The sequence below is a fragment of the Lingula anatina genome, chromosome 8, assembly GCF_051362555.1.
Source record: "Lingula anatina isolate TDL-2025a chromosome 8, LinAna3.0, whole genome shotgun sequence".
In the NCBI taxonomy this organism is placed as follows: Eukaryota; Metazoa; Brachiopoda; class Lingulata; order Lingulida; family Lingulidae; genus Lingula; species Lingula anatina.
In genome coordinates this window covers 9,641,182-9,662,415 of record NC_141774.1, presented here as the reverse complement: position 1 = coordinate 9,662,415, position 21,234 = coordinate 9,641,182, and the positions used below count along the sequence as shown (strand labels likewise).

General features: G+C 38.7%; 2 protein-coding genes and 1 long non-coding RNA gene across 6 annotated transcripts; 2 read left to right on the top strand and 1 right to left on the bottom strand.

The window, feature by feature from the left end:
* Positions 1-655: 655 nt before the first annotated feature.
* LOC147760322 (uncharacterized) lies at positions 656-2,280 on the bottom strand. The gene is made up of 2 exons (XR_015335632.1): positions 2,121-2,280; positions 656-1,523 (listed from the first exon to the last, which is right to left on the bottom strand). It is a non-coding gene; the product is annotated as an uncharacterized LOC147760322 (long non-coding RNA).
* Positions 2,281-3,376: 1,096 nt separating this feature from the next.
* Positions 3,377-17,404, top strand: LOC106156286 (uncharacterized). 4 transcript variants are annotated; one of them, XM_086994496.1, is made up of 11 exons: positions 3,377-3,507; positions 3,937-4,144; positions 4,481-4,584; positions 4,880-5,079; positions 5,394-5,568; positions 5,829-6,000; positions 14,714-14,820; positions 15,181-15,325; positions 15,742-15,824; positions 15,971-16,136; positions 16,373-17,404. In XM_086994496.1, exons 1-11 carry the CDS (start codon positions 3,406-3,408, stop codon positions 16,516-16,518), a joined length of 1,608 nt encoding a protein of 535 aa, XP_086850622.1. In that variant the 5' UTR covers positions 3,377-3,405; the 3' UTR covers positions 16,519-17,404. The 4 variants fall into 4 exon arrangements, with proteins under 4 accessions (XP_086850622.1, XP_086850623.1, XP_086850621.1 ...); XM_086994497.1 differs by lacking the exon at positions 14,714-14,820 and adding an exon at positions 6,523-6,629; XM_086994495.1 differs by lacking the exons at positions 3,377-3,507; positions 3,937-4,144; positions 4,481-4,584; ... (1 more) ...; positions 5,394-5,568; positions 5,829-6,000 and adding exons at positions 10,388-10,738; positions 11,699-11,906; positions 12,250-12,353; ... (1 more) ...; positions 13,244-13,418; positions 13,631-13,802.
* LOC106156287 (uncharacterized) lies at positions 7,619-9,203 on the top strand. Its single transcript, XM_086994499.1, has 3 exons — positions 7,619-7,727; positions 7,879-8,044; positions 8,292-9,203. The coding sequence occupies exons 2-3, from the start codon at positions 7,978-7,980 to the stop codon at positions 8,429-8,431; spliced, it is 207 nt and encodes a 68-aa protein (XP_086850625.1). The 5' UTR covers positions 7,619-7,727; positions 7,879-7,977; the 3' UTR covers positions 8,432-9,203.
* Positions 17,405-21,234: the final 3,830 nt, after the last annotated feature.

The window sequence follows — 21,234 nt, the reverse complement described above, 5'->3', positions numbered from 1 at the left end:
CACTTGTCACCCCTCAAGTGGAATTGAATCGCCCCACCTGACTCCCCTAAAATAAAATAGAATCGCCCCACCTGCCAACCCTCAAATGGAATGAACTCGCCCCACCTGTCACCCCTCAAATGGAAAGAACTCGCCCCACCTGTCACCCCTCAAATGGAAAGAACTCACCCCACCCGTCACCCCTCAAATGGAATGAACTCGCCCCACCTGTAACCCCTCAAATGGAATGGACTCGCCCCACCCGTCACCCCTAAAATGGAATGAACTCGCCCCACCCGTCACCCCTCAAATGGAATGGACTCGCCCCACCTGTCACCCCTCAAATGGAATGAACTCGCCCCACCTGTCACCCCTCAAATGGAATGGACTCGCCCCACCTGTCACCCCTCAAATGGAATGAACTCGCCCCACCTGCCACCCCTAAAATGGAATGAACTCACCCCACCTGTCACCCCTCAAATGGAATGGACTCGCCCCACCAATCACCCCTCAAAAGGAATGGAATCGCCCCACCTGACTCCCTAAAATAAAATGGAATCGCCCAATCTGCCACCCCTCAAATTTGATAGACTCCCCCAAAGACGAGACTTTTTTTCTCTCGTATCAGTGCAATCATACGAGTATTATTCATTTCAATCTACAAGCAAATACTAAATTTTCAATATATTATTTATTATATGACATCTATAATAACAGAAAACCACCAAGAAACAATTAAATATTAACTGGAGGGGTCATGTGCTCAAATAATAAAAGATAACGAGGAAATAGACATTAGACAAAGAATAGACAAAGAATAGGCCGACAGGCGATATCAGAAATGATAAATTTGAAAATTGGCACCTACAGAATTTACTCATTTCAATAATTAGTGCCATTATAATGAAACTGTTTTGTGTTAATTTCAAATTTTTCATTTAAAAAATTTAAAATCATTTTTTAGATTTAATCTGAAGATGAAAAAATGCATTCTAAATAGAGTATAGTATAGGTTCTTACTTTAGTTTTGTGTATTTCAGATCGAATAAAAAACAACCCCCAAAAAAGCGCATTTATTTTCATAAATTGCTTGTCATTCACAATTGTAAATATTAACAATTGACTTACACAATTGACTTACACAATGCAAATTAGGTAGATAAGGTAGTAAATTAGCTAAATGAACAATCTTACCCGAGATTCAACATCGTGAAAATTGCATTTTTACTCTCAACTTTGAAATTTATTATTTGCAATTTGACATTTTTAAACACTTTTATAATTGCACTACTGTATAATGAGATGAATTTTAAAAGACGCTGGATTGGTACCAAATAAAATGATGTACATAGCATGCTCTAAGTTATAATTTAAAAAAATATCATGATCAGTCCCTACGGTATAATATAAAAATAACATATAGCATCTGCGGGTGCGAATGGATCGGGATCTGCGGCACGTTTTAAAAGACGTCTCGGAGACCATAAAAGCTTTAGTCAGGCGCACGTGCACTCTGAAGGATCTCGGCAAAGGTGTTTGCAGTTCTGAAATATCAAAATAACATGTAAAAGGCGATATTTCATTATTCGAAAGCAGAGAATCCGTTTAAAGATTAGATTAACTATAAAGGAAAGACCTTTGCTCATGCCGAAAAAAACACCAAATCTGAAAAGTCGACTAAACGGGGTTTGTATGCAAGATTTAGACGGCTAACATACACAATCAAGTCATCGTGAAAAACTTACACAGCTTTCTCTCGTTAATGTTCCAATTGACATCTTTTTTAAAACTAAACGATTGATCAGTTTGTTATGTAGACATCTGAGAAGGTCCACACTAATATATCAAGTACATATACTATGAACGAAGCTAAAATACGAAATGTGTTCGGGTGGCCTGATCACGTACAGTGAGTGACATTGAAGTGACAGCATCTGGGCACCAAAAATCAAACTATCTAATATAACTTTCTTCTTTACTGGCAGCACGTGCTTTTCAAGATTTTTAAAAATATCACTATGCAACTCTTCTCAAATACAGCCAACTACTCATGCCAACTTAAAGTTTAAAACGAGTAAAATAATAAGAAATTATTTATGTAGTAGTTTGAACTCGTAAAAACATGAAAAGCTTTTACTCACATGACAAATTTGTTACAATTTTCGAAGCTGAATGTAAATTCCGGCCTCTGCGACTTCATCACACATATCAGCGTCCTGCCCTTACAGTGTGCAGCTGTCAAGTGACCAGTCAAGAAGATACGAGTAGTGCGCACTGCGCTGAGCGACTTTCTGTTATGCAAATTACGGCGGGTTCGACACATTTTGATTGAGGGGGCGCTGTTGAAATCATTTTCATTTGAATGATAGTCTGGTTTATTTGAAGGCACAATAAGTATCCACCTCGAAAGAGGATTAGGCAGGGGCGGACCCTAGATTATTTGAAGGGGGGTGAGGGGGGGTCCGAAACCACAGGCCTCGGATGCGAAGCCTACCATCGCCCCTTTGGTGTGGGGTTCGGGGTTTGCTCAAGGGCCCCGAAAAATTTGTGGTGTTTTTGAGAGCAAACAGTGCCCTTTGGTACGGTTTAGAACTATGATTTAGCTAGTCAAAATTCTAATTTCAAGAGGGGAATATTGATGTAATATATTTTCAGAAACCGAACGGGGGTGGGGGGGGGGGGGGGTCAGGACCCCCTGCCCCCCCTCTAAATCCGTCACTGCTTCCTAATAAGAGGGTAATGTAGTATGAAATAGAGCAAACGAAAGGTCAAGCATGGTTTGTGCAAATATTGCACAAATGTGCGTGTCACTGACATGACTCGAATGCTCACAATATTTTTTGTTTGTTTGTTTGTTTGATGTTTTGCGGAATGACCCGTAAGCGACTTAGTATGGGGTGATGCGAGGCCAAGAAGTCAGCCGAGAGCAAGAGTCATCAGAGCTTCGTCACCTACAGGTGATGTAAGGACATTGACATAATGGAGTGGCGCATGTTATTTCACTGAGTTAAGCTAAATAAAGCTGTTTATAAAGAAAAAATGATATATTGTAACTTACGTTAAAAAACAAAGCTGATGTTTTTTTTTCTGTTGGACCCAAGACATTTTTCATTACATCAAAAAGAACAAAATAAAGCAGTGGGGTAAATCTGTCACTAGGTTATGTCAGCCCTTGTTCATGGTTGTTTTCCAGTATTAAGTTAATGTTTCTTTAAAAATAGGAATAGGGTCACCAAGAATATGACACCGAATCGTGTATAAAGCTGGGTGGTTTGAAGAATAGAAGTCACGAATACAGACGACGAACATATTCACATGTGAGTCCGGCTGCTGATCAAGTGTCATTGTGAAGGATTTATTGTGGAAACGTCTTGTAAGCTGTTGTTTTTTTTTTTTTTTTTATTATTATTGTGAACTGAAGAGACGATGGGAATTCGTAGCAGGCTGCCTGAAATCACGGTACCCGAGGTGGATGTGGCGACATATTTACTGGATAATATAGATCTGTATGCAGACTGCGTGGCCTTGGTAATCTCTCTCTCTCTCTCTCCCTCTCTCTCTGTCGCCCCGCACTTCTCTCTCACACAAATTATCCATTAGCTTGGGAATTTAGGTAATAGCAGAAGGAACAGCTACTCTAAATGTGCTGCATTATTTAATAATATGAAGAGCACAATTTTGTTTACATGGTTTTAGTCAGATTATAAAAAAACTTCACTAATTTAGGTCATATATTGTTACAGTAGGCCTACCTGTCGCAATGGCTTAGATTTTTATGTATCTTTAGCTACATGTACTAGTAGTACTTAAAAAAAGTATGTCGTCAGTGGAAATTCTGCCAAATGACAAATCTTAGCAGAATGTGAGGTTAAGGGTTTTTAATGTTCCTGTCGTGAACACGTACACATCGCATCGCATCGCATTTTGCCTCATAACACCCTCATTTTCTGCATGAAGGTTGACGCCAAGAAGGATACGAGATTCACGTTTGCTGACGTCAAGGACAATGTGCGCAGAATCGGCAGCGCGCTCACGCGGTTGGGGTTCAAAATGGGGGAAGTAGTGTGCATGTACAGTTCGAACTCCCCCGAGTACGCTTTAATCGTGATGGGGGTTCTCTCAGTCGGAGGGGTCATCACCACTAGCAACCCTACATATACCAAGGGTGAGTATAGGGTGTGCATATTTAACAATAAACGCCACTTTTTGTTATAAAATATATATATATATATATATATATATATATATATATATATATATATATATATATATATATCATTCAACTATTAGGTCCTACCATTAATTCCGTGTGATTGGGGAATTTAAAATGATTAAATTTTTTACATCTGTGTTAAAAACGTAGGCCTACGACTAGAGGTTGTTGCGATTTTGGTCTTGGATTTTTTTTTTCAGATTTTCTGTTCTTTTCATTAAGTCGCAAAAATTTGGCGGCCCAAGTATCTCTAAATTATGGATGTCATTTTTAATTTTTCATGGTAAGATGAACTAAGTAAGCAACTCCAGATTGTCAGACCACAGTATTTAATGGCTGCACCAGAAACCGCAGAGAAAGCCCTGCAAGCTGCCTCAGAAAATGAAATTAAGGTACGTAAAGTTCTCTGCTAAGTGTCAATTTTTTTGTGAAGTTTTGACTTTTCTATAAAGGTCAAGGGCGATGTTTAATTGAAATTTAGATTAATATAAGGTAAAAAAATAATCGTCTAAAGAGAAAAGGGTAGTTAACTTAAAAGGACGCTTAAAGTCTTTTAACTTAAATTGGTAATCAGTATTGGGTACATACAAGACCAAATTGTCAGCAGAGATCTAAATTTGCGTTCTATTCAAAGCAATTTGCGTTTGTAACTAATTTTTTCTAGACAATTATATTATTTTCTTTAAGAATGTTTACGTATTCGGACACGCCCCCGGATGTACGTCAGTTGATAACTTGCTTCGAGACGACGGCCATGCCTTCCCCAGTGACGTAAAGATCTCGCCGCATGAGGTCGCTATTATACCCTTTTCCAGTGGCACGACAGGCCTACCCAAAGGCGTCATGCTCACCCATCGTAACATAGTGGGGAATCTTGTACAAATGAAGTAAGGGGCAATTAAAAGTGATTATATTATCAATAATTGTTTTCTAGTTTAATGTTATGTTACAATTGTCAGGGTGTATGTCTCTCTCATCCACTTTCTAGCTTTCTTTGCTTGCCTGCTCTCTCGCTGGCATTCTATTTTTTTCAGCCGTCCATGAATTTTCAAATGCTTCTTAGGATTATTGTATTTTTCTTTTCTTTCTATATTGTAAAGAAATTTGCGAGTACCCGCTGTCTTTGATACTTACAAAAATTGTATATCCCAAAGGTATTTGTTACCGCTACATATATTTATGTAACATTATACGTTTTCAGATATTTCTTGTCCTATGGGCGCCCTGGAGTCGACGGTTTTCTAGGATTCTTACCTTTCTTTCACGTCTTTGGGATGTTACTTATTCTCTTTGGTGGTTTTAAAAGCCGACAAAAAGTTGTTTGCATGCAGAAATTCGATTTTGAAACATTTCTTGCTTGCATCGAAAAATACAGTGTAAGTTTGCCTCACCTCTCTCTCTCTCTCTCTCTCTCTCATTCTGTCTGGTAGATTTATCAACTCGGTTTCCAATTAGAAATTTTTTATTCTTAAATAATTATTTTCATATTGATCATCAAAATTGTATGTCGTCACCAACGCTGCTCGCACTCATTTGGGCTGCGATTCCAAAATGCCAGGAAATGACGTCAACCATTTCGAGTTCAGTAAAGTGAAAAGACGTACTGAACCTATTCACTTATACTCTGTCTTCCTAGACCCGCTACCTGTTAGTGGTTCCTCCCATAGCCGTGATGCTAGCCAAACACCCATTGGTTGACAAATACGACCTCTCCTGTGTCGAAGTAATTATGTCCGGGGCTGCGCCATTGGGCAAAGATATTGAACAGAAACTGGAATCGCGTCTGAAGACATGTAAAGTTGTACAAGGTATTGTTTTTTATATACTACTTTATTATTCAAAACTATTAAATATTCCGGTTTTTAACTCTCACATGTTGTTGTGCAGTTCACTATTGAAACGCACCGTTATTTCATCGATTTGATGCCATTCTGTACGGTATCATACAAACTTGTAATAGCTTAAGTGTCCCATTTTATTTTCCACCGCCAACAGCTTATTTTTTGTCTTTCCATGTGAACTGTGTAACTTAAGAAGCTATTGACAAATTTTATAAAGTTTTAGGCTGACTTGATTAATTTTGCCACTCGTCAACTTATAGTGAAAATTGCACTGCATTGCTTGAAGCATGTGGTTATTGAGTGCTTTTCTATTTTTTGCCACATGAAATTAGAGGTGCACGTATAAATAGTACTGGCGTGCATGGAATTTTACTGGAATTTTACTCTAACTCACGGATCCGGAGTGTCTTCAGTAACATAATACCATGTGTACACCAGAGTATAGCAAACAAGCACAAGCACTAGGTATGTACTTATCTATAAATTTAGGATACGGTGCGACAGAAGCCAGCCCGTCCTGTTCCTTGCCTCCGCCAGACGTGCGAACGTTTCGGTCCGGTTCTGTCGGCGTTTTGGTTGCAAGCACGGAGTGTAAGGTGAATGTTTGCGTCCACTGTCATTGCGTCCTTGCTAGAGAAAGTTCTCTCTCTCTCTTCTCTCTCTCTCTCTCTCTCTCTTACACACACACACGCACGTAGCTTGACATAAAAAAGAAGTTACTAGTAAGGTGGTTTACTGAGGAGGAACACGGAATACGGAACAAAAAAACTTTTAACTACTCTTACCCTCCCTCTGTGAACAAAATACATGTTTATTGGAGAAAAGTTTGTGCAGATAATTAATGGATTGCATTTCGCCGCTCTTGCTTTGATATCAGTGACGTAGTCCACGTATGGAAAGATAACCGACCAGAAATGTTGCTTTTTTAATTGATCTTTTTGTGAAATAAATCATAGCAAAAAAGGTTAATAATTACATTTTCGTTTGACAAGTGATTTTTTCCCTCAGGTTTTAGACCCGCAATCCGGAAGGGAACTCGGCCCAAACGAAGATGGTGAACTTTGCTTCCGCGGATGTCAAATCTTCAGAGGCTACCTGAACAATCCCGAAGCCACGGATGCCGCCATTGATGAGGAGGGGTGGGTAAGTTATCTCAACAACTTTCTGTAGGGTCGTGGGGAGGGTGTTATATCTGCCCGATGCACTAAGGCCTAATATACTGGTATTTACTCCCTGAGAAGTCGGGTAAGAACGCGTGTCACATTCATTTGGAAATCTGAGTGCATGAGTTGAGGGAGGTAGCTCAGCACTTGACTTGCCGTCTGCGCCGGTATTTGCAGCAACCGCTTTCGTTGCCTCGTTGGGGTAGTCGAACTGCATTTTTTCATGTGTATATAAATTTAACGATGTGTTATCTCACAACAGAGCTATTTAGAAAAATACATCAGACAAAAACTCTAGAAAAGTTCCGTTTTGTTTTTCATTAAATGGACATTAATTTTCAGCAAACAATCAGTATTTATATCGTTTTAATAATAAATGTATTAGATCCGATTTTCTTCCTCTTGTTATTATACATGTTATGGTTCTGTAATAATAATAATATTTAAGGTGACATTGGCCACTATGACGAAGACCAGAACATTTACGTTATCGACAGAATCAAAGAATTCATCAAATACAAAGGGTTCCAGGTAATTCTGCACCTTATAAAGGGTTATTCATTAGAAATTGTTAAGTTAAAAAGGAGAATACTGAGACCGAGATCGAGATCGAAAGCATTTCTAATTACCAAGCTCATATTTAACCTACTAAAATTGTGACTATATCTTTTATACCCGCTAGGTGGCACCAGCAGAGCTAGAGGACTTGTTGTTAACGCACCATGCCGTCGCGGACGCTGCAGTAGTTGGACGTCCTGACGAAGACGCCGGAGAGCTGCCCATGGCGTTCATAGTCCTCAAACCGGGACAGACAGCCACTGAAACGGAGATTGCTAATTTTTTAGCAGGTAACTTTGATAAACATTTTTCTTCTTCTCCTTACTTACTTTTGTTACGAAAGTTATTATTATTATTTTTTTTTTTGTAATTTTGTTATGTATAATCTATAAAGTGGTTATCTATATAAAAGTGGAACTACTTTGGCTTTTGTAAAAACATTTATAGTTTTTTTTTCATTTATGTGTTGAGCCGTCTATGTTGGGTATTATATATGGTGTCTTATATGGCATTTGTAAACTATAATATATATTTCAGCCAAAGTTGCCCCGATTAAGCGCCTTCGAGGCGGAGTTGAGGTTGTCCAGGATATTCCAAAGACTGCAAGCGGGAAAATCCTGCGTAGAGTTCTACGCGAAGAATTGCGAAAGAGGGCACTGCAGCTGAAAAAACCCTAGCTATGATATTGTAAACTTTGTTTTTTTTAATTGTCACAATCTTTAGAGGTGACACATAAAACGATTATTAATAAAGCATGGACATATGACCATGGACTGCTCTCGGCACCGCCACTTTCTCCTTTTCTGTAACGAGTGACTTAAAAACAAGAAACCTAGAACCGAGTCACGAGTGGATCGCAATTATTTTGTGGTTCTGCACTGTGCGTGGCACGCCTTGTCGACTAGGAGTAAATGTTGACAACTCTAGGAAAATTAAAATTTTCCCTATCAAGCAGAAACACCCATGGTCTGTTCTTTTATATGTGGAGCGGATCACTCAACTCCCCTATCAAACTGAACGCACATAAACCTAACGCACATTCCCCTTATACAGTACAAAGAGTGGACAATATTAGCAACAGGCAGATTAATCCAACAGCTGGGCGTGGAGATATATACCTGTTGAACACCGCTTTGGGGAAAAAGGCTCATAATATCGATTCAGTTGTGAAGTACTTTCAAACTAGCTGAACTCTTGTTGCACATGTTATATGTACATGTATACATATAATTACCAGTAACTGAACTCACTCTGAAATGAACCAATCGCAGTAGTTACATCAGAAATGGATGCTACAGCCCCTAAAAAATAAGAAAAGACATACGGCACACTGTAGTGCCTTTAAATGTTGTTGATGGAACTCTTGGTAGAGCCTTTTGTCTGCCATTTTGAAAATTGTCAAATTTACCGACCTGATAATTGCAAAAATAAATGGTTGTCAGATCTGTGTTCAGCATCAAATTTCCTTTTAGAAATACACCTTTTCAAAGATTTTTTATTTACCTACCCACGTATTAAAATAGTGGTACTTTAAAAATAGCAATTGGGCCGTCAAAAAAATTTGATTTATTACCAAATTACCAAATCATGTAAGTTGTATAAAGTTGGTTCGTTTGAAGAATAGAAGTCGCGATTACAGACGACACACGCACTGGTATACTGTTGTGAGGACGTCTTATAAGCTGTGTTTGTATTGTGAACTGAAGAGACGATGGGAATTCGTAGCAGGCTGCCTGAAATCACGGCACCCGAGGTGGATGTGGCCACATATTTACTATACTGGATATTTATATCTGTATGCAGACCACACATCTGAGCAAAGTGTGAGGTTAAGGTTTTTTTTATGTTTCTGTTGTTAACATGTACAACTGCAATTAATATTCTCTCCAGCAAATGGGTATTAAATGCTATCTTTAAATTAGTAAATAAGTTATAACACTGATGCAACTATGAAGATCTACTATGAAGATGTAATTTGTAATCCGAGCATTCGGCCCCTAGGCCTTCTTCAGGGATTTAAAATATTAGTAGTCTAAGTATTATAACTTATTTACTTCTTAAAGATCTATACAGTGATTTGATATGAATCTACCTTTATATCAAAATGGTGGGGTGGTTGCATATTACCAGTAGTGCATTTCTTTATGTTGACCTCATTAACATTGGTATTCTGTTGATTGGAATAGTACAAACCTTTAAGGGAAATTTCATAATATTTCAGTGAAATTGAACTTAAAATGGGGTATTAGACCTTGATACCAAGTTTATTTTCTTTTTTCATTTTTCAAGAATGACGAATGTCGAAAAACGATTTGGTTTATCCCCTCCCTCGCTTTGTTGTCAAATACTTTTCTCTGCAAATGAATAGTGTCATATTTTGTCTTGCCTTAAACACCCTCATACTCTACATATAGGTTGACGCCAAGAATGAAACGAGATTTACGTTTGCTGACTTCAAGGACAAAGTGCGGAGAATCGGCAGCGCGTTCACGCCGTTGGGGTTCAAGAAGGGGGACATCGTGTGCATGTACAGTTCGAACTCCCCCGAGTATGCTTTAATCGTGGTGGGGGTTCTCTCGGTCGGAGGAATCATCACCACTAGCAACCCTACATACAGTGAGGTAAACCCGTCATTATGTCAGCCCTTGTTCATGCTTGTTTTCCGATGTTAAGCTAATGTTACTTTAAAAATAGCCATAGGGTCACCAGAAATATGACACCGAATCGTGTATAAAGTTGGTTCGTTTGATTAATACTGGTAGCGAATACAGACGACGAGCATATATACATGTTAGTCCGGAATTTATCAAGTGTCATTGTGAAGGATTCATTGTGAAGACGTCTTGTAAGCTGTGTTGGTATTGTGAACTGGAGAAGAGACGATGGGAATCCGTAGCAGACTGCCTGAAATCACGGTACCCGAGGTGGATGTGGTGACATATTTACTGGATAATATAGATCTGTATGCAGACTGCGTGGCCCTGGTAATCTCTCTCTCTCTCTCTCTCTCTCTCTCTCCAAAATATCCATTAGATAGGTAATTTGGGTAATAGCAGAAGGAATAGATGCTCTAAATGTGCTGTGTTATTTAATAATATCAGGTACACAATTGTGTTTACATGTTTTAGGTCAGATTACAAAGAACTTCACTTATTTAGGTCAAACATTACTTTACAGGCGGCATTACAGTAGCCTACCTATCGCAATGACTTAGATATTTGTGTATCTTTAGCTTCATGTACTAGCAGTACTTAAAAAAAGTATGTCGTCAATGGAAATTCTGCCTAACGCCCAAGCCTGTGTGACGCGAGAGAAAGTGAATGCGTTTGGAGTTAAGATGACGTAGTCACGTTTAAGTGCATGTTTATGCACTGTTGCTAATATTGCCAGGGGTTTCGAAAACTAGGGGCATATGTTCATCTTTATTCATTTCACCTCATGCAAGCCCTGGTAAGCGATTACTAGTACCGAGTTCATGAAGTGGAACGAATCGCTTGAATTGTGAGTTTTAGGCGACGAATCTGAGCGGAAAATGAGGTTAAGGGTTTTTAATGTTTCTGTCGTGAACATGTACATATCGCATCGCAATAAACATTGTCTCCAGCAAAGGAGGAGACAAATGCCACCTTTATATCAATACGCTGAGCCTAGTAGTGCATTTTTTTATGTTGAATCTATTTCCATATCAGCATACTTCAGGTCTTCTCCACATCAGGAAAACTGCGCATTTGTAGCGACAGAACATAACATTTATTTTAATTCCGCGCCTACTCAAAATGTTATTTATGAAGGAAGTGGATCCATTTTCTTTCTTTCTTTTTGTTTTGCAGGAATGATGAAGAGGGTTTGACCTCTCCTTCGCTTTGCAGTCAAACGCTGTTCTCTACAAATGGAAAACACCATATTTTACTTTACTTTATAATATCCTCATTCTCTACATGAAGGTTGACGCCAAGACCGATACGAGGTTTACGTTTGCTGACGTCAAGGACAAAGTGCGCAGAATCGGCAGCGCGCTCACTCGGTTGGGTTTCAAGAAGGGGGAAGTAGTGTGCATGTACAGTTCGAACTCCCCCGAGTATGGTTTTATCGTGTTGGGGGTTCTCTCGGTCGGAGGGGTCATCACCACTAGCAACCCTACATACACAACGGGTGAGACGATGAATATACTGTATGTGATATGTATGATGAATAATGATGTGAATATTTTCAATTTAACACCACTTTAGGCCAAAAATAATAATAATAAATAAATAAATAAATAAATAAATAAATAAATAAGCCGTTCAAATATTACCATTAATTCCGTGTAATTAGTGAATTTACACTGGTGAAAATTTATATATCTGTATTTTAAAAAATGATTTACGCCTGGATGAGGGTTTTGCGTTTTTGGTCTTTTTATACGTTTTCTGTTCTTTTCATTTAGTCGCAAAAATTTTGCGGCCCAAGTATCTCTAAATTATGGATGTCATTTTTAATTTTTCATGGTAAGATGAACTTAGTAAGCAACTCCAGATTGTCAGACCACAGTATTTAATGGCTGCATCAGAAACCGCAGAGAAAGCACTGCAAGCTGCTTCAGAAAATGGAATTAAGGTACATACAAACATAAATGTTTTCTATTTTTAATTTTTGATAATTTTTGTGAAATTTTGGCTTTCCTACAAAGTTTAGTGGGCTACCGAAAACTAGATTATTATAAGATAAAAATAAGATAAATATCAAAAGAGAAATGGGGAGTAAAGGGGAAATGATACTTGAAGTCTTATTAAATCTTTAATTGGCAACCAGTTACGCTACCTATATTGAGCACATGCATGACCTAATTGTCAGTGGAAATCTAAATCTGCGTTCTAGTCAAAGCAATTAATGTTTGTAAATAACTATTTCAAGACAAATACATAACTTACTTTCAAGAATGTTTACGTATTCGGAAACGCCCCCGGATGTAAGACAGTCGACGACTTGCTTCGAGACGACGGCTATGCCTTTCCCAATGGCGTAAATATCTCATCGCAAGAGGTCGCTATCATCCTCTTTTCCAGTGGCACGACAGGCCTACCTAAAGGCGTCATGCTCACCCATCGTAACATAGTGGGGAATCTTGTACAAATGAAGTAAGGGGCAATTAAAAGGCAATTAGATTGTCAATGTTTGTATTCTAGGTAAATGCAATGTTACAATTGTAAGGGTCTATTTTTTCTCTTCCTCATTCTGGCTTTCTGTGCTTGCTCGCTCTCTCGCTGGCATTCAAAAATTTCAGCCATCCATGAATTTTCAAATGCTTCTGAGGACTTTTGTATTTTTCTTTTCTTTCCTATTATTGTAGAGTAATTTTGGAATACATGCTGTATTTGGTACTTTAACTTACCAAAATTGTACATCCCAAGCTGTCTTTGGTATTTTTACTTACAAAAATTGTACATCCCACACGTACATATATTCTTTACCGCCACATATATTTATGACACATTATACGTTTTCAGAGATTTCTTGTCCTATGGACGCCCGGGAGTCGACGGTTTTCTAGGATTCGTGCCTTTCTTTCACGTCTTTGGACTGATACTTATTCTCTTTGGTGGTTTGAAAACCCGACAAAAAGTTGTTTGCATGCAGAAATTCGATTTTGAAACATTTCTTGCTTGCATCGAAAAATATAAGGTATCTTTGCCTCACCTCTCTCTCTTTCTCTCTCTCGGGTAGATTTATCAACTCCGTTTGGAAACAAAAATTTAATTCTTAAATAATTATTTTCACATTGATTATCAAAAATGTGTGTCGTTATCAACGCTGCTCACACTCATTTGGGCTGCGACCCCAAAATGCCAGGAAATAACGTCAACCATCTATTCAGTTATACTCTGTATACATAGATCCGCTACCTACTAGTGGTTCCTCCCATAGCCGTGATGCTAACTAAACACCCACTGGTTGACAAATACGACCTCTCCTGTGTCGAAGTAATTATGTCAGGGGCTGCGCCATTGGGCAAAGATATTGAACAGAAACTGGAATCGCGTCTTAGGACATGCAAAGTTGTACAAGGTATTGTTTTTTATACCCTACTTTATTATTCAAAACTATTAAATATTCCTGTTTTTTAAATCTCACAAGTTGTTGTGCAGTTCACTGTTGAAACGCACTGTTATTTCATTGATTTGATGCCATTCTCTACGGAATCATACAAACTAGCAATAGCCTAGACGTCCCATTTTATTTACCACCGCCAACAAGAAAGTTATGTTTTCTTCTTTGCTGCTTTGTTAGTGAACTGTGAACTTAAGAAGCTATTGGCGAATTTTTATAAAATTTTTGGGATGGGTCAGAAATGGGCTAACTAAGAATCGATTAATTTTGTCATTTGTCAATTTATAATGAGAATTGCGCTGAATTGCTTGAAGTATGTGCTTTCTGAGTGCTTTTCTATTGTTTGCCAAATTAAAGATGCACGTATAAACAGTATTGGCGTGCATGACATTTAACTGGAATTTTACTCTAACTCACGCAGTGTCTTGGATAGCATATTACCATGATAGGACAAGTAGGGAGTAGGGGAGACCGGAGCTAGTTGGACCCAGGGGTAAGTTGGCTCCCCATCAAGTCTCTTTAATAAAGGTACTTTAAGATGCTAAATTATTTCATTTAGACTCACTGCCGACGCTTTCTTAGCACTATTGGATACGGTCACTTTACAAAATGATGTGATCAATTCTTTTACCCCATAGTCACTTTGTCATAAATTGATGGGGGGGGGGGGGGGGGGGCAACTTACCCTGGGTTCCAATTAGCCCCGGTCCTTCTATGTGTATAAAAGCAACTAAGTATGCAGCTGTACTATACAATGCTTTGAGTAAATCAGTGAGGTCGATATATGCTGTGTATGTGTAACTTTTAAGTTAAAAGACCTACATACATCCTAATATATATACTAAGAATGTACTTATCTATAAATTTAGGGTATGGTGCGACAGAAGCCAGCCCGGCCTGTTCCTTGCCTCAATCAGACGTGCGATCGTTTCGGTCCGGTTCTGTCGGTCTTTTGGTTGCAAGCACAGAGTGTAAGGTGAATCTCTCTCTCTCTCTCTTACACACACACGCACGTGACTTAACATAAAAAAGAAGTTACTATTAAGGTGGTTTACAGAGGGTGGACGCGGAATACCGAACAAAAAGCTTTTAACTACTCCTACCCACCCCCCACTCTGCGAACAAAATACATGTTTATTGGTGAAAAGTTTGTGCAGATGATTACTGCACTGCATTTCGCCGCCCTTGCTTTGATATCAGTGACGTAGTCCACGTGTGGAATGATAACCTGCCAGAAATGTTGCTTTTTAATTGATTTCTTTTTGTAAAATAAATTATAGCAAAGAAAGAAAAGTTAATAAGTACACTTCTCTTTTGACAATTAATTCTCCCTCAGGTTTTAGACCCGCAATCCGGAGAGGAACTCGGTCCAAACCAAGATGGCGAGCTTTGCTTCCGCGGATGTCAAATCTTCAAAGGCTACCTGAACAATCCCGAAGCCACGGCTGCCGCCATTGATAAGGAGGGGTGGTTTCACAGTGGTAAGTTACCTTAGCAACTTTCTGTAGGGCCGTGATGGGGGAGGGTGTTATATCTTCCCGACGCACACTACAGCCCAATATATTGGTATTTACTCCCAAAGAAGTCGTGTTAGAACGCGTGTCACATTCATTTGGAAGTCTGAGAGTATGAGGTGAGGGAGGTAGCTCAGCACAGGACTCGCTGTCTGCGCCGGTATCTGCAGCAACCTTTTTCGTTGCTTCGTTTGGGGTAGTCGAACAGCATTTTTCGTGTGTTTATTAAATTTTACGATATTTTATGTCACTAGCGAGTCATTTAGATAATGACACCAGACAAATACTCTCTACTTAATTTTAACAATGTTCTTTCCCTCTATTTATGTCGTTTTTATAATAAAGTTATTACATGTTATCGTCTTGTAATAATAATATTTAAGGTGACATCGGCCACTATGACGAAGACCAAAACATTTACGTCATCGACAGAATCAAAGAATTTATCAAATACAAAGGGTTCCAGGTAATTCTGTGCCTTATAATGGATTATTTAATCGTTAAATGCTAAGTTAAAAGGAGAAATACTGAGAACGAGATCAAAGCATTTCTAATTACTGTGCTCATATTTGACCTACTAAAATAGTGACTATATTCTTTTATACCCGTTAGTTGGCACCAGCAGAGCTAGAGGGCTTGTTGTTATCGCACCCTGCCGTAGCGGACGCTGCGGTAGTTGGACGTCCTGACGAAGACGCCGGAGAGCTGCCCATGGCGTTCATTGTCCTCAAACCGGGACAAAGAGCCACTGAAACGGAGATTGCTAATTTTTTAGCAGGTAACTTTGATAAACATTTTTCATCTTCTCCTTAAATACTTTTATTGCGGAAGTTTTGATTATTTGTAATTTCGTAATGTATAATCTACAAAGTTGTTTCACAGGCTGCTATCTCTATAAAAGTGGAACTTCTATGGCGTTTGTAAAATCATTTATATTTATTTGTTCAGCCGTCTATGTTGGGTATTATATATAGCTTCTAAAATAGTATTTGTACAATATAATATATATTTCAGCTAAAGCTGCCCCCATTAAGCGCCTTCGAGGCGGAGTTGAGATTGTTGAGGAAATTCCAAAGACTGCTAGTGGGAAAATCCTGCGTAGAGTTCTACGCGAGGAATTGCGAAAGAGGGCTCTGCGGGTGAAAAAAGCCAAGCTGTGATATTGTAAACTTTGAGTAGAAAAATATTGATACCATCTTCAGAGATGACTCATAAAACGATCACTAATGAAGCACATGCAAATTTAAATAATAGAGGACGCTGGGATGCACTGCTTATGGCACGTGGGAAGACAAGTTTAAAATATCTATTCTATACCAGAGGTTAATTTGCAGGATTTAACGGACAAGGTCAGAGAGCTTTATGTCATCTTAAATCCACAGGATTGTAGCTTAAACATTCCTGGTCAACTCTGCCAATCTTCGTGATAAATTCTTTTTCAGGATGAAGTTACGCCCTATATAGATTGCTATCTCAATCACCACAAGATAGAAAGGTGTTAAATTGACGATTAAAGCTTTGAGTTGCTTTTAGTTGCTTATGCATTGCAACGAAAAAAAATATAAGCCGATGTTATATATTTTCGAGGGTTTTTATTTTCTTAAATCAGAACAAAGATGCATGCATTATTGAATAATTAAATGCAGGAAAAACCTCATTTCCGGCATCCGTATGAAAATGAAGGGTTACAATATCCTTAAAAAGATGACGCTGCGATGCACTGCTCATGGTACGTGGGACGACAAGATTTAAATATCTATCCTATACTAGAGGTAAATTTGCAGGGTCTTTGCAAGGTCAGATAGCTTAATGTCATCTTTAATCCACCCTCTGCGCAGGGTATGAGTAAGCAAAATTTGCAAATAGGGTAATGTGAAAACGCAAATGATTATAGTGTCGAATATAAGGGGTTTTATCCATTTACTTGTATTTATTCATAAAGTGTGTTGTATAAAACCCGTTTCTATAGAAGACGTGCTAGTAGTAAGAAAGCGTTTCATTGCAAAAAGTTCCTGTGCTAAATAAATTATTTTGATCAATAGTTCATTATTACGACCTCTATCTCAATTACGAGCGAAATGGTTGAATATTACTGTGACATTTTTCTTTGTTTGACCTCATTGCAATATCAGCACTTATAAATTATTCTTCACTTTGCGGTTGTGCCTCAGGGGGGGGGGGTCTCGAACTGCATTGTGGGAAATTGAGAGTGCAATCAGTAAGCAGGTAGACCCTAACCAGCTCAGCCCTAGCCTTACCAGCTACAACTGCCGTGGCGTATCTAGGGGGTGTCAGGGGGTCCTGACCCCCTCCTCTCCTTCGATTTCTGAAAAAAAAAAATCACACCAGTGGTCCCCTCTTGAAATTAGAAATTTGATTGGCTGAATCATTATAGTCCGGGCAGCGCATTTAGTTCCGTGCAACAACAGTTGGATGATCTTACCGTTGCAATGTTACGATTCCTCGAGATGGCGATTCCAATGATTGGTGGGTAATGGAGAACATTTATTTTTTTCTCTTATTTTTTACATTTTACTGTTGGACTAAAAGTGAAAAGTGACGGCGCTATTTTATTTCTTATTTATTTTTCTTTATGAAGCGATTGTCTAAGCCGCTCATCCCCAAGCTCAAGTGTAAAAAAAAAGTTTCTGGATCCCCTCAGACCATGACTTGCGAGTCGTTTAGTGGGTGTGGACTGCAGGTCTAACATAAGGCGTCAGCAGCTTATAGCTTGTAATATCTCAAGTGCCAGTACGTATACTTGTTTCATTAATGCATCGTTTGAAAAATACACTTTTAGTGGTGATTGCATGCCTTGAACAAACGCGTGTCACTGCAAAAGTGGGGGTAAAAATAGAAAATTAAGTAAAACAATAACTTGATGAAGATACTTTTTATACACATAATTAATGCACACTGACGGTTTACTGGTAAATGATTATAGCGGTAATGTTTTAAACATTGTCAATATCTTAAAGTCCATCATTAAAATAGTACTTTACAAAATGCATAAACGTTAAATATGATTATATAATTCATCATCATCATCATTTAGAGCCTATAGTGTTCCACTGTTGGACAAAGGCCTCAGCACGCTTTTTCCATTGTTTCCTATCCTAAGCCTCAGATTTCCAGTTATATAAAATTATATAATTATATAATTACATTCAGATAATACAGTAAATCAAAAGAAACGAGACCAGTTATCATGAAATATCAACAACAATAATTACAAGTAAAATTTGTGTTACATTTTAATGTAAAAGGTTCTAAAAGACAGTTTCATAAAATATAAAATGAACATCAATTAAATTGTTATATTAAACATTTATAAAATATACATCAATTAAATTGTTCTTTCAAACGACAGAAAATGTTTTAACGCGTATTAGCACACATTTTACAGAGATCAATGTCACGAATAGAGTATATAGTATCTATATTCGAATCATGACTACTTCTTTTTCCAATTGCAACAATACAGCGTAATATGCACAGGCCTACCCAACTACCAGACTCGGAACCTAAGGATCCTGAATTAAACGGTATATCGGACCACACTACCCGTTTTCAAGGTGTGTGTCAGATCGCATTTCGGAGTATCAGTCAGAACACCGACAGGATGAGCCCACGCACGGCTGTCACCTTGACTGGATAGTAAACGATTGTCGTAAAATTGCCATATGATTTTAAAACTAGGTGCATAAAATTGAAAACCACCAAGAACAACGAGGCATCTTAGAAAATACACTTATCTTTTTGGTGTACACGGATTGTTCATATTTATTCTATATTCGCGTATCCTCTTGTTCATCTCTTGACCCCCCCTTTGCCTCCCCAGTGCCGGTTGACCATTTGACCCAACCCCTGCCTGTACAAAGAAACGCTCAACCTTCTTCCACAAAGGCCCTAAACAAATATGAATAAAGGCGCATACGACGGGTCGCATGTTAAGCATAACTAACTGCACCCACTGCGCAGCGTAATCAGACACCGGATTGTTCTTTAAATGCAAGAAACACGACACTGTGAACGGGAACCAGCGTATGGCATCGGATAAGGCAATTTCCAAAAAGCAGCAAATACTGCGAAAATCAGTTAGGGATGACGGAGATCTCAGAGAACCCAACATATACATAAAAACTCCTTCGAAAGTAGTTAGAGAAATTACAGACATTGATAGATATGTGATTTCAAGCCCTAAAGAATTATACTGTATTTCAGTCATAAGACTGCTTAAAACGAAAGGATAACAGGTACCAGTATGGATTTCTACCTCCATGGACAAAAGAACACTAAATGTTACTGACACGGTGAGGACAATAATTATGCCAACGCACATTGTGCACTTTAACACATGTGATTTTTCGATTCCAGCAGCCCGTAATATAATCGCGTGTATAGCAGCAAAAAATACTATTAAAGGAACACAAACATGAGGAAAGATGTAGAAAAACGATGCAACGTGACACGATGGGCTCCTCCGCCAGGAATTAGATATGTTGGAATAAGTATCCGTCATCCACATACTGTTAACAAATATTATCATAACTGGTATAATCGTTTGCATTTCAATGACATTCAATGCAACAGCAACTTCTTTCATCGGAAACAGTCCTTCAAGCCTAAAATACGATTTTAGTAATCCCAACGACGACACCACAGAAAGAAGAGCCATACCAAAATACGAGTACTTAATTACTTTATCCATAAACATATCTGAACACGACGCAAAAAAATCAACTTGAGACTGACATAAATTTGATTGAGGATACATGCAGCAGACTCTGAACGTATCTGCAATTAAAATGTCGACATCACTTGGTGCCTCGTCCTGTTTAACTTCCAACGGGTTTCCAGACAGATCAATCGCCTTCACTTTGTGCCAACCACAGAACAACCATGCATTAAATGTCTGGACAAAGTTTTTCGATATATTTAAAACACCAACGGAGACGTTATAAAACGAACAGTTGTCCAGGACAAGTAGTAGACCAGCTGACAGATCAAGATACTGCAAAGCAGGAAGATTGTGGAAAGAGTGGCGCGGAACAGTAGTAATTGGGTTGTTGCTTATGTTCAGCACTTGAAGAGAAATCATATTGGAAAATGCACCACTTCGGATGATGCGGATATTGTTTTCTGAGAGATCAACTCTGCGTAGATTGACAGTGTCTTGAAACATAGTTTTATGAACTTCCACCAGTGAGTTGTTTGATAAGTCAAGATATAACAGTCGCGTGCAGTTGTCCAGTGTGACCTCTGATATATGATTATCTTTTAATATGAGACTCCTTACCATACCTCTTCCTATAATAAGAGGCGCCTCAGTTAATCTACTCTGATCAGAATTTGGTGACCTCTTGAATACTGATCCAGGGCAAATTACCGAAAACCCGTCACAAAAGCACTCGGGTGGACACTGAAAACCATAGAATACTTCATCATCTCGCAGTTTACACTGAGGGATTCCGTCCCGCACCTGACTCTGTGGCAAGCAATTATGCTGTCCCCGACATCTGTACATACCTGGGCAGGAGTAGCTGTTACATGCTATTTCATCACTGCCATCGTGACAGTCTTTGACCCCGTCACAAACTGATCTGGCAGGTATGCAGTACGACGATGGGCATTGGTGATATAAATCTTTGGGACATGTGAACCCGTGGCATAATGGCGACGTTCTGGGGCCAAAAGAAATAATTGATCTATTGTCAATGTCCAAATCAAATATGGGGCGAGACACGTTTTGGACAAGGTGCTTCCCAGTCCTACAGGTTGTTAATATGTCATACTTATTTCTTTCGTAGAAGCAAGACGCGTTCTTATAGAACACCTGGGTATTACTGTATCTTTGGTCGGATAAAGGCTCACCG